The following is a 14,087-nucleotide window of genomic DNA, read 5'->3' on the forward strand; positions in this document are numbered from 1 at the left end:
GTTCTAGGTTTAGTTTCTTGAAGAATCTCCATAGAGAGATTTTTTTTTTTTGAGGAATTTCCATCATAGCTAAACTAATTTACATTTCCACAAACAGTGTATAAGGGTACCTTTTCCCCTCATCCTCATTAGCATCTGTTGTTGTTTGTGTTCTCAATGATGGCCATAATGTGGCCGTTTTGACTAGGGTGAGACATACTTTAGGAAGAGTAATGACTGCAAACTGTTGGTGACAGTGATGACTAACAGTAACTAACCAGTCAGTACTGGTAACCAAGTGCTCACTCTGTGCCAAGTGTTTTACATGGGCTTTTTCCCATTTAATCTTTAGTAGATAGATTTTCTGTTACCCCTCTTTTAAAGAGGGAAAACTTACAGATTTAGTACTAAGGAATTCACCCCAAACACAGAGCCAGTTCATGAACCCAGGCCTCTTCAACCACGGAAGTCAGCTTAACCTCCATACGTTACTGTCTTGTTATGACTGACTTAGTGAGACAAAACAAAAATAATTTTTAACGAATTGCTAAATAAAAACAGAAAAATGTGATTTGTGAGAGCAAATGTAACCAGTGATGTGGGGTTGCCTATCTGAGAGACCACATATTCTGAATCTCCATAGAAAAGCTCAGGAAAGTTGTGCATACTGATTCAGGTTTCAAAGTCTTGCAGTAAAAAAAAAAACAACTATCTAGATAGAGGCAATTTGGGCCCTTTTTGTCCAGGAGAACCACAGAGGAATACATTTTTTTAAGCACATAGTTTGTGTTTCTTTTATAAGAGATAAATGTAAAATGATTTGCTCCAGAGAAATGACTTGTTGGAAAGAATTGGTGCTCCCACTAAGCTCATGCTCTGGTACTTGGTCATTTGACAGGTACAAGCAGTGGTTGTGTCCTGGTGTACCACCTCACCAGTGGCCTGCTACACAAGGAGCTGAGTGTCCACTCGTGTGAAATCAGGTGAGTGTGTCATTGGGACATTGAAGCCCACGACGTAATATAATATCCGCTCGGTATCTGCAACACTGGCTAGACACGTGAGAAACTTCAATAATAAACACACACATCTGGCTAATACCACGTTCATTAAGGATAGTTCAGAGTGCTTGCTTTTGAAGTTCATGAACAGTGAACATTTTGTAATTGCTTCATCTTGTTTATTTTTTCCTAAAGTCTGCTCTCTCTCTCATTGTGTTGCCTTGCTCAGGTTTGATTTACTTTTCAGTTTGATGAAGACTCATCAGTGAGACTGCTTATGACAAATTGGAATAGGCATTTTAATTGTTACTTATCCTCATTTATTTCTTTGCTAAAAATATGAAGTACAAGCACATTGTCGCTTTGTGTTTGAATACCAAAATCTTCAATAACTGGTTTATTACTCAAATGTTAAGTAAAATTTGCCGACTGAACTAGGCAGGTGAGCATCTCCTACATACACGACTTGCCTGTGCTGTGACAGCAGCTATGGTTATAAAACACTGAAATTATTCATAAAGTGGTAGAGGAATACTGAACACTCTGGGGAAAGGCTACACATAAGTAACCGTTGGGAATGATCAAACACAGATGCTCCGTTTTTCATGAGTTTTTCCTTTTAATTGCCATTTTGAAGAGAATTCATTTTATATGCAGAGATGCCACCCAAGAGAATTCTAAAATCCTGTTATCTTTATGTTTCAATTAATGTAGTTTTAGTATTTCAATTAAAAACTATTATAAAGTCTTCACAGATGTGTTATAAAAACTTCATCACTGATTAGCAGTAAACTCAGTGCATTCTAGTTTTTATTTGCTAATTATGACTGTCTTTTAGGAAGTTACTTTCCTTACATGTGAGTCCTGTGCATCCAGGTGCCCAGGGACAGTGTAACTGCAACAGTTGCATAAACTGTACAGGTTATTATTTTAAAAAATTTTTTTTGTTGTTGGTTGTGGGGCTTGAGTTCCTTTGCTCAAGGTTAGTGCTCTACCACTTTGAGTCACAACATCACTTCTGTGTTTTTGAGTAGTTAATTGGCAATAAGGGTCTCATGGGGATTCTTCTGCCCAGGCTGGCTTTGAACCTCGATCCTCAGATCTCAACCTCCTGAGTAAGTCAGATTATAGACATGAACAACTGATGCCCAGCAAAACTGTACAGTTTTAACAGGGATGCTGTACAAGTATCAGCTGAGAATCTTCTCTGTCCCTATAGACAAGAGATTTTGAGGCTTCTCATCTACTGGAAGATATCTAGAAGTAGGTAGAGTGGATCTGTTGATTTTCTTAGATCATTAGTTTATGTCTTCGTCCAGTATGCTGAATTTAAAGTAGTATAGCTTAATACTGTTTTATTTGTTAAAATTTTTTTTCTTACTGTTGTTTAGTAGTTGTACAAAGGCATATAACAAAGCAGTTTATAAATACAATGTGTCTTAAGTAGTGTCACCCCCTTCAACATTCTTACCCCATTCTACCCACCTTTAGTACAGTTTTAAATGTCAGAAATATTAACAGTATTTTATGTTAGTATTGGAACACAAGAGTCAGCATTGCTTTGACCACACTGATTTGTAGAAAGTAAACTGGTCTCTGTAATTTGCAGAAGAATCATAATATACTATGGCTCTAGACGGGTGTCTCTCACCTCACTCCACCCCACCCCCCATGTAGCCTCTGTAGGACCCAGAAGATAGTTAACAGGCCCAGTTTATGGGCCCACACAAATCGGAACACAAATCAGAACCCCATTCTCCCAATGATAAAGTAATTATAAGGTTACAGTCACTCAGTGGTTAAGAATCTTAATCCCTTTCTCCCAAAAAATACTACTGATTTTCTTCATCTTTTAGGGACATTAGTGAAAAGTTAAACCTAATTTTTTTTTTTTTTTTGGGTCCGGTCGTGAGGCCTGAACTCTGGGCCTGAGTGCTGTCCCTCAGCTCTTCAGCTCAAGGCTAGCGCTCTAGCGCTTGAGCCACAGTGTCATTTCCGGCTTTTTTCTTTATGTGGTGCTGAGGAATCGAACCCAGGGCCTCATGCATGTAAGGCAAGTGCTCTACCACTGAGCCACCTTCCCAGCCCTAAACCTAATATTTTAATTCTGAGGGCAGAGTAGTGCTGAGCTGTTTGACAAAAGTTTTCATTCTTTTCTTCTGAGAAATACTCCCCTCTTTAGCTCATCCACTTTTTTTTTGGGGGGGGGTGGTCAGTCATGGGGCTTGAACTCTGAGCCTGGGCACTGTCCCTCAGCTCTTCAGCTCATGGCTAGTGCTCTACCACTTGAGAGCCACTTCCAGTTTTTTGATGGTTTATTGGAGATAAGAGTCTCACGGATTTTCCTGCTCAGGCTGGCTTTGAACCACCAACATCAGATCTCAGCCTCCTGAGTAGCTAGGATTATAGGCATGAGCCACCAGCTTCCAGATAGCTTATCCACTTTGTTTATATATTTATATTTCTTATTCTAGTCTGGGATTGAACTCATGGCCTCAGAAGTTGTCCCTGAGTTTTTGGCACAAATCTAGCACTCTACCACTGGAGCCACAGTGTTTTTTGTTTGTTTGTTTGTTTGTTTTTGGTAGTTTACTGAAGAGTCTCCGGGGCTTTCCTGCCCAAGCTTGCTTCAAACCCTGATTCTCAGATCTCAGCCTCCTGCATACCTAAGATTATAGGCATGGCCTTGGGGCCTAGCTGCTAATCTACTTTAAGGTCCAGTTTAAGTTTACTTTCTTCAGCAGGAAGAAGATAGATGTCTAGGGTGCTGTTGTAATCTGTTCAGAAGTAGTATGTTCATAAACTGGATGGTGTTATGTCTTGTTCATCTAGAAAGAAGATAGATGTCTAGGGTGCTGTTGTAATCTGTTCAGAAGTAGTATGTTCATAAACTGGATGGTGTTATGTCTTGTTCATCTAGAAATGGGGGTGAATACATGTGACACTAAACAGACATAAGGAGTGCTAAGCTTTCTTGGAGAGGATTGATTTAATCTTAACAAACTTTCCTAAACAAAGGAGGAGGCAACAATGCTTGATAAGAAATGTACTCATTACCTTGCCCATGTAATTGTAACCCTTCTGTATGGTATTTTCACAATTAAAAAAAAAACCACAACTTTCCTGAGTAGTTGTCATGTGCCTTGAGAAACATGACATGTCTCCTCCTTGTAGAGAGAGGCCGCCACCTGGAGATGTAGCTAAGTGAAGAATGCACATTCTTCTGGCTTTTTGCTGATTTTTGAATTAAATTGTTTAATAACATTAGGTCTTTGAGCCAGTTGGTGATAGTTTATGCCTGTAATCCTAGTTACTGAGGGGACTAAGATCTGAGGATTACTGTTTGAGGTCAGCTCAGGCAGGAAAATCTGTGTGACTCTTATATCCAATTAATGAGCAAAAAGCCAGAAGTGGAGCTATGGTTCAAGTTGTAGAACACTGGCCTTGAACGAAAAAGCTAAGGGACAGTGCCCAGGCATTGAGCTCAGACTCTGGTATGTGCACGCTTGTGCGTGCGTTTCCGCCCCCCCCCCCATACACACACACAAATAGGTCTTAGAAAAACCTGTTTTTCAGATAAACTCTTCAAGCAGAAAAATGTATTTGAATAATCTTTGTTTGATTTTAGGGGTATTGAATGGACAAGTTTGACCAGTTTTCTTTCTTTTGCTACCTCAACACCAAACAATATGGGATTAGTAAGAAATGAATTACAGTTGGTTGATCTTCCAACAGGTTTGTATATTTAGATTATCCAAAGTTCCAAAATAACTTGTCATATTGATCAAAGATCTGCTGCTTATGAAAAAAAATCCAAAAAACTTGCTTTAAAATGCTTTTGACCTTGCTGGGTTTTTTACAGTCTGTTTGATTGTCCACTTTGATTCTGTTATAACCACCCTAGAAAACAGTCTCACCATTGTTTATATGGAAGTATTATTAACAAATGTACTCAGTAAAATGACAGAACATCAGTCTAAACAGCTAGAGTCATACAAAACAATAGTACCTAGTCTGTTTTTAAGAACAGTGTGTCATATATAACCAAAAGATAATTTAAAATAACTCCTGTACCTAGACTTTTAGATTGTCTGTTTAAATGTTTCCAGGAAATCCTTAAAAGCCATAAATGTTTAAGATAGTTTCTAAGAGCTCAAATTTATAACTTTTACTAGTTACTAAATAGAAAAGATAATTATTAAATAGAAAAACTTAATTTAGAAGTTTGAAAACGACAATAGAAAATATTCTAATAAAAGAACTTGTTCAGTGTTTCTGAACAACCAAATGAGTTTCAAAATAAAATATTAGACACTATAACAGGGTGAGAGTTGTAAGTTCATATTTTATATAGAAAATACTGTATATTATGACATATAGAATATATATTGTAGACTAATATATAATATATGTGTTCTAGGGGGCTGGGAAGGTGGCTCAGTGGTAGAGCACTTGCCTTGCATGCCTGAGGCCCTGGGTTCGATTCCTCAGCACCACATAAGCAAAAAGAAAAAAAAAACGGAAGTGGCGCTGTGGCTCAAGTGGTAGAGCACTAGCCTTGAGCTGAAGAGCTGAGGGACAGCGCCCAGGCCCAGAGTTCAGGCCCCATGACCGGACCCTCTCCCCCCTCCCCAAATATATGTATGTTCTATATGGAATATAGAATATGTATTTTATATGTCCTATCTTATATGAAACAGAAGTATTAGTAATTAAATATTAAATACACATTATATTTCTAAGCCATATAAATATATATATATATACACACACACACACACACACACACACACAACTTTCTAAGCTGTGAAATTCAGTTGTTTTTAATTCAAAGAATCAGCTCTAGTCCCATATCCCTGAGCCCCATTTTTGCTTGCAAACACACTGACATTGCTCTTGTGAATGACACTATCCCAGGGCAAAGGGTTGTTTTGCTCTGTCATTCATGTTTGTTTTTCCCAATAGGCTCAAGATCAGGACAGCAGTCTTGACCTTGCACAGATTACTTTTTGAAGCTCAAATACCTAGAGTGATAGTTACTGGCTTCTTTAACCAACACAAGTAAAACTTTTTATATAATAAATACTTGAATATAAGTGATACATTTTTGATTGTTACCTTGTAGTATTTTAATGTTTAACTTAACTAGGAATAGCTTAGAAGCAAATGGAGAAATGAAAGAAGTGGGAACAGGGGCAGGAGAGGCGGGCAGAGAGGCAGAGTGGTCACGTCATATTGGTCTGCCTTGTTACTTCATATAACTTGCACGTGCTACCTTACAATTCTTCAATATTTGCAATTACAGGTAGAAGCATTGCTTTTCGTGGTGAAAGAGGCAACGATGAGTCTCCCATTGAAATGATTAAAGTGTCTCATTTGAAGTGAGTTTCAACCTCAAGAATTCTGTGCTGTTACTGTAATGGAGATCTTTAATTTCCAGGGAAGTAGAAGATTTAACTTCTTAGTGATAGCAAATGTTGATATGCAGTCTATCCAAAAAAAAAAAATTAGACTACAAAATTAAGTAGTTACCATTTTTAATTTTTCAGGTCTAAAATGGTGCTATAACCTTTGTGTAAATCTTAACTTGTCCTGAGAATGGTAAAGCCAGAGACTCAGTTTGTATTGTAGTTGAATTGATACAAGCATACATTTATCTCAAAAAATTATTTTTTATCTAGCATGGCATTATCAAGTGAAAGATTTCATTATCAAGTGAAAGATTTCATTTTCTTTATAATTTAGACCCTTTCAACTTCCTGTAATGTTTTAAATTTTTGTGCTGCAATAGAAAATACTGAATGAAAACCAAACTAAAAGAGTGAGTTTTCTAAAATAGTTTTTAATATTGTTTTGCTTTTGTTGGATACATAAGAATTTTAAAATCAGCTTATTAGTTTTACTGCAAAATTGTCTATAATTTATTTTGTTATTGTTGTTCTTGTTTATATGTTTGTTTTGAGGCAGGACTTTGCTCTATAGGCCAGGCTGGCTTCAAATTTAATATTGTAGCTCAAGAGATCCTCTTGTCTCAGCCTCCTGAGTTCTGGGATTACAGGTGTGCGCCACTACACCTCTATAATTTTTTTTATAAGGCGTGTTTTCACTTTATTTTATAGTATTTTGATATTTATACCACAGGATATTAAAAAAAACATGTTTTTAACTCCAAACTATTTGATTGTTTTTCTAGATAGACCTTTCTGACTTCTGTTGTCACCAGAGAACGTATTTTCTATGCTTCAGTCTTTTTAAGTTTCATGCAGTTTGTTTCATGGTCCAGCATATGGTATATCTTAGTGCATGTCCCCAGTTGTTGATTATGGTGTTATACAAAGGCAGCCTGTTTCTTCAAGGTTGGAATTGTGAATTAAGTCTGTTCTTACTGATTGTCTGCCTGTTTTTTCTGACTTTCTGAGAAATGAGTGATGTCTCAGCTTTAGTTGTGGACATAGTTATATTTGTTCTAAAGAACCCAAGTCCTTGCTTTCGGCTTTTTGAGGCTCTGTAGTTAGGGATGAAGGTATTTAGAATTGCATGACCTTTAGGTTAATTAACTTCCTAAGAGCAAGATCCTCTTTCTCTTTGTATTTGTCTAATGCTAATAGCCACTCTGGCTTTCTTTTGGTTGGTATTTGGTTGGTACCTGAAATATTTTATCCTCAGGTATGTCATCTACCTGTGTCTTATACTTACTTAATTGTTTTCTTGTAGACAGACGGTTACTGGGCCTGTCCAGTCTGATAACCTCTCCCTCCTCATTATAGTGTTTAAGTTATAATTAGTATAACTAAAAATATGGCTGGATTTAGATATACCATCTTAACTATATTCTCTTTTCTCTTTTTCATTTTATATGCATTAAGGACTTTATTTGGTTTGGTTTCTAACATGCAGAAGACTATTTACTACAATGTATATAACGAAAGCTCTTTGAAGAGCCTTGGTATCTTTTAAGAGTACAAAAGAGTTTGAGACTAAAAAGTTTAAGAATTGCTCAAATTTTCCAAATCTTGATTGCTAAGTCTGCACATTCCTGCTAACCTCATAAACCTGAAACAACTGATCACATTTCACCCTACTTTAAACCCTTCAGTATAATTCACTATTGTCTGTGGACTAAGTCCCCAACCAACTAAGCATGGCATTTAAAGTTTTCTATAGGGCAGACATTGTGGCTCATACCTGTTTTTCCAGCTCTGTGGGAGGTAGAGATTGAGGTTCAAGGCCAGATTGGGTAAAAAGTTAGCAATACTCTATATCAGTTAATGAGCTGGTATGAGGGTGCATGCTTGATATTACAGCTGTACAGAAGGCCAAAGGCTAGAGGAGCTCCATATGAGGCTAGACCTGGACAAAAGTGTGAGACCCTATCTGAAAAATCACTTAAAAGCATAGAGGAGCTACAGGTGTGGTTCCAGTTGTGAAGTGCCTGTCTGGAAAACATTGGGCCTTGAGTTCAAAACCCCGATAGTGTCAAAAAGAAACATTATAACATGTTCCAAAATTTACATTTTAGTCTTCCTGTCTTTTGTCCCTTCTCATAATTGTAACTAGAATGCCATTTTTCTGTTGTCACAGTGTTTTACACAGTGAATCTTTGAAATAGCTACCACATCTGTGCCTTTATATTAGATGTGATAAATAGTATAATATATAATCTATCATAGCACTTAAAATTCTTTCCACATACTGTCCTTATTTTTTCAAATCCTTATAGTATTTAGGGAGGTAACTCTGGCAGGTTTTATTAGCACCATTTTAAAGATAGAATAAACCTCAGACAGGAGTTCCATGGCTTGTCAGAAGTCTCATAACTGTGCAGACTCAGACCCTTGGTGTTCTGGGTCCAGGATGCTCCTGTTCTGTCGCATGCCCTTGGTGTCAGCCCTCACCCTCCTCAGTGCTTACTGAGAAATGGAGGCTCAGTTCCTGTTTACTGAATTGCATCCATAGGCTTTGTTCTAGTAGCATTTATGGCATACTGTGGCAGGATGGTAAGAACCTTGCATTATTTTTATCTAATTTGTACCAAAATCTGTGTCCCAGTTCATCGCAGTAGGTTGTATGTAATCCTCCGTCAGCTGTGAGCACTAGGGGTTGTGGCACAGGTTTTGAATTCAGGCCCCTCATTCTTCTCAGCTGGACTCTGCACTTTCAGTTCCAAGGTCATCCCAGAGCTTTGCCTCCTGGTGACAGGTACTGAATGTTAGTACACCCACCTACAGTGCTCAGGACTTGCCATCTGAGCTCTCAGTTTATACTTATTTGCTCAGAAAGGGACTTTCGGTAATTTTCTCTCTGTTATTATAATTTAGGCAGTATTTGGCAGTTGTATTCAAAGATAAACCCCTGGAGTTATGGGATGTTAGGACTTGCACCCTTCTTAGAGAAATGTCCAAGAATTTTCCTGCAATAACTGCTCTGGTAAGTTTTGCTTAAGAATTGGTGTGTGTGTGTGTGTGTGTGTGTGTGTGTGTGTGTGTGTGTGTGTGTGTGTGTGTGTGTGTGTGTGTGTGTGTGTGTGTGTGTGTGTGTGTGTGTGTGTGTGTGTGTGTGTGTGTGTGTGTGTGTAAGTTTTGCTTAAGAATTGGTGTGTGTGTGTGTGTGTGTGTGTGTGTGTGTGTGTGTGTTTAGTTGGCTTTTTTGTTTAAGGTTGGTACTCTACCACTTGAGCCATACATCTACATCTACTTCTTACATCTACTTTTTGCTGGTTAATTGAAGATCAGAGTCTGATAGACTTTTTTGTTTAAGCTGCCTGTTAACCTCGATCCTTAGATTTCAGCTTTCTGAATAGCTAGGATTATGGTTGTGAGCCACCAGTGCCTAGTATAGAAGTAATTTATTTAAATATGTGTGTATGTAGTAGATGTTTTTACCTATTTGAATTGACATCATTTCTGTGTGCTTACTCTTTAAAATGTGTGTTCAGACAAGATGGTGTAAGTAAATGGAGATAACTTTTATTTTCTTGGGTCATCAATCTGCTATTGCATTGGTACATCATTGTACTATTTTGAGGAACACAGTCAAGTTTATGAAGAAGAAAGGTTGCAAGTGGATACCCTATTCTTGAAAACACAAGGAGTAACTGGGAGGTGTGGGACCCTTGCTACCTGATATTAAGACAGATCACAAACCAATGCCACATTGGTGGCATTGAACAGGAAATGGAGCCACCTGATTAGGAGCTCAGAACCAGACCCGTGAATATTTAGGACTTAATTTACAGTAAAGCAACAATAAATCAAGGTGGACAGGAACACTGCTTGGTAGATAGTGTTGGGAAAGATGGCCCATCTTAGTGGAGAAAAATACTGGATCCTTGCCTGATGCCATCTTCAAAATGAGCTCAGTGGGACTAAAGGGGACTAAAGACCTAAACTTAAAAAGAGAAAAAAAACCAAAACATTTAATATAACTAAATACAGAAGAGTATTTTTTTGTAACCTGGAGACCAGATGATAGCAGAAGCTCAAAATGAGGAATAAAAATAAATCTGATTACATCAAGATAATCACTTCCTATTGATAAAGGACATTATCATCAAGGTTACTAGCTTTGGCAAAATAACTTTCCAGTGTCTAAAATCATCCAGGAGCTCCTGCAATCACCAGTGAATAAACAAACTCCAGTGGAAAAAAAAATGGACAGGGTTTGTCAACATTTAATAAATGTAGAGAAACCTAGAATACCAACAGCATGTGTAAAAGTTCAGGCTCACTGTGCACAGTGGCTCACACCTGTAGTCCAGATGTTGGGAGACAGGGAGTGGAAGGATTGGGTTTGAGGCCAGCTCCACCCCCACCCCCTCCACCTTTCCCCTCCCTCCTCCCCCCACCAGCCCTTCTATAAACAAGTGGAGGGGAGTGTTGTGTATTCATGATGCCAGTTATTCACAGGGCTATAGGTGGGAGGATCACAATCTCAGGCCAGAATCTGGGCAAGATCCTGGCTGAAAAATAGCTAAAGCAAATATGGCTCAAGTGATAGAGCACCTGCCTAGGGAGTACAAGGCCCTGATTTAAACAATTAGTGGGTACACTTGTGGTGTACTAAGATCATACAGATCATAAGATGATAGATAGGATCATAAGATCATACAGAAACAAGGAGCGAACTTAAATAACTTAAAAACAATTAAAACTAAGAAGAGTCAGTAGTGTTTGTATAATTTAGGAATATATGTATATGTGAGCGAGGCATGGTGAGAATGCATGTAGTCCCAGCACTTGGAGGCTAATGGAGGAAGATCATGAGTTTGAGGCCTACCTGGCCTATGTAGTAAGCTCAGGCTACCCCAGGCTACATAGTGAGACTCTATCTCAGAAAACAAAACCAAGTAAAATCTTAGAAATACATGCACATGAAATAACTACAGGGATATTGGATGAAACTTACTGGAGTAGGTGGAAATACAGAAGAATAAGTAACCGAGCAGTGTTGGGTAGATCTCTGTTTGATGTCAGGCTCTGACTGGAAGTGAATGTGACTCACCCTGTGCAGGTGAAGGGTGGGTGGGGGACTGGGGAGGGGGGGCACAGTACACGGTGTAATTGAATTTGTTGTTTTCATTTTGTAACTGAGAAAGCAGAAGAGCTTCCTCTGGAGGATTGCTGAGAAACTTTTTCCCTTGAGCAGGGATCAGTGGGGCCATGCGGCAAGTGTGCTGGCTGTTCCCAAAGGTGCTCTGGCACAAGAAAGCCTGGCACTTGTAGGTGTGTCTGCTTTTGCCTCACAGGAGTGGTCTCCATCTCACAACTTGAAGAGCCTAAGAAAGAAACAGCTGGCCACCCGAGAGGCCATGGCCCGCCAGACTGTCATCTCGGATGCAGAGCTGAGCATCGCTGAGTCGTCTGTGATCAGGTAGTGTGCTGTGGCGTGTGAAGTACTGGTATCCTGGCTGCAAGCTTGAAAAGTGCCATCCACAGGCATCTGGGGGTAGCGTTGGACTTGGCTTTGGAAGCACACCTGGTTTCATAGTGAGGCCTACCCAGACACTGAGTTAAACTGATGGTGTTATGCAGTACCGTCAGTGACGTGCAGTGCTGCCCACCTGCCAGCATCCCTGGCTGAGTATGACGGTTCCAGCACCTTTTCACTGTTACCTCTGGCTGCTCACCTCAGATGAGCTAGATAACCCTGGGGATTAGTGATAGCACGTGTTGGGAATTCTGGGTTGTGTGCTATCTCCAACAACACCAAATTTACAAACAAAAAGCTCCAGAGGGCTGGGAAGGTGCTTAGTGGTCGAGTGCTTGCCTAGCATGCATGTGGCTCTGGGTTCCCTTCCTCATCACCACATAAACAGAAAAAGTTGGAAGTGGTGCTATGGCTCAAATGGTAGAGCGCTAGCCTTGAGCTGAAGAGCTGAGGGACAGCGCCCAGGCCCAGAGTTCAGGCCCCATGACTGACAAAAAAAAAAAAAAAAAGCTCCAGAGACAAAAAACAGGCCACTGCGTACCTCTCTGGAATTGTGCAGCAGCAGTGCTGATGCTCGGTGTGCATCGCTGCTTTCCCTTGGGCCTGTAAGCTTCCTTTTTAAGAGTGATTTCTATTTTTCCATTATTAGCTGGGCAAGATAAATTTCAGACTTTTTTTTAAGATAGTTTTGGACTTTTTGTCAGTGGCTTGGTACTAGGGGCAACTCAATTATAGGGCAGTACCCCCAGAAAAAGAGGATATCTTCATTTTATTTCTCTCTGACCCATAGCTTGTTGCAGGAGGCAGAAAGTAAATCTGAACTCAGTCAGAGCATCTCTGCTCGCGAGCATTTTGTCTTTACCGATAACGACGGCCAAGTGTATCATCTCACTGTGGAAGGAAACTCTGTGAAAGATAGTGCTCGGATTCCACCCGATGTAAGTCTGACTCTATATCATATCTCCATTAGGAGTTTCTGTTCTGGAATTTGACCTATATCCAGTGAAGGCATAGTTAAATTAAAACACTTTGGAAAAACTTATAAGTACCATGTAAGGAGACATTAGCACTGATGGAACTAATTCCATAGTGCTAGAGATTAGCAAGAATTTTGGTTAAACATTTACCAGTGTTGCTCACATTTATCGCCATGACAATCCAGCAGGAATTATCTTCATTTTATTTCTAAGGAAGTTAAAGGAGAATGAGTTACTCTGCCTGGGTTACTGGTCTAGCAGTGTCTGAGGGGTGTTGGGGCACAGCTCTAACTTGCATGTCATCTTGTTGCCATCTCCTGTGTTTCCCTAAAAGATGGGATTTAGTGTCCAGTACTGTTGAGGGTAATTATAATCTGCTAGTGGTAGTATTCCAGTCTTGTGTACTCCTTAAAGTTTTATAGTCAATAATTTGTGTCAATATACATGTTGCAGGCTGTTTTTAATAGATAACAAAATGTTAACTCATGGAAACTACTAGAGTGGTTAAGTAGAGATATGAGGGTTTTTTTAAATGTGTGTTTTAAATTGTCATCTACAATGAGATGTTCTAGTAGAAGGCCAACCCTGTGTAGCTGGCCCATCCTGGGGTTGCAGGTGGCAGGCTGGCAGGGCACGGGTGGTGAAGTCAGCCAGACAGGCCCTCCGTGTCTAGCACCGTGTGTTCCTGTGGCTGCAGCAGCTTGAATCCCATGGCTCGTGTGAGCGGCCTCTGCGCTTTCTCATGGGATCTTGGTGACTGTTAGGCCTTCACCTTTATAGTGTATTAGCACTTAGAGGAACTCTCTAGTGTCATGAGCTTGACTGTGAATGAGAGGTAAAGGACTAAATGACAAAGGATAGATAAACACGGGCAAGTCCCACTCCAGTCTAAGTGGTGAAGAGCCCAGGCTGCTGACCTCCCTGACGCCTCGGCAGGCTTGGGTTGGATTTCAGTATAATAAAGCAGCACTTCATTAGCATCGCCTACTGCAGGGCTCCCTGTGCATTCAAACAGTACATGTCCTTCAGAAACTTTATCTTTCACCTTCATTACTCCAGAAGTTCCCAGAAGATACCAGAAAAGCTCTGGTGGTTTGTTCAGTTGAAAAGTTGCTGCACAATTAGTTTTGAAATGCTTTTGTCTTTTAGCAGCGAGAGATGAGGTACAGCGAATTCTCTGGACTTCCATTGTTCTCTTCTTCCT

The 14,087-nt window shown here is 39.6% G+C and overlaps 1 protein-coding gene across 2 annotated transcripts in view; it reads left to right on the plus strand.

The window, feature by feature from the left end:
- Positions 1-14,087, plus strand: part of Wdr11 (WD repeat domain 11) — a 46,272-nt gene that overhangs the window by 18,143 nt on the left and 14,042 nt on the right. For both annotated transcript variants that reach the window (XM_069988175.1, XM_069988176.1), the window contains exons 11-16: positions 878-962; positions 4,609-4,715; positions 6,286-6,361; positions 9,299-9,407; positions 11,725-11,849; positions 12,697-12,844. In XM_069988175.1, the coding sequence (XP_069844276.1) occupies positions 878-962; positions 4,609-4,715; positions 6,286-6,361; positions 9,299-9,407; positions 11,725-11,849; positions 12,697-12,844 (650 nt within the window). The remainder of the gene's footprint in view (positions 1-877; positions 963-4,608; positions 4,716-6,285; positions 6,362-9,298; positions 9,408-11,724; positions 11,850-12,696; positions 12,845-14,087) is intronic.

This window comes from Dipodomys merriami, unplaced genomic scaffold, assembly GCF_024711535.1.
Source record: "Dipodomys merriami isolate MVZ:Mamm:240054 unplaced genomic scaffold, mDipMer1.0.p SCAF_35, whole genome shotgun sequence".
NCBI lineage: Eukaryota > Metazoa > Chordata > Mammalia > Rodentia > Heteromyidae > Dipodomys > Dipodomys merriami.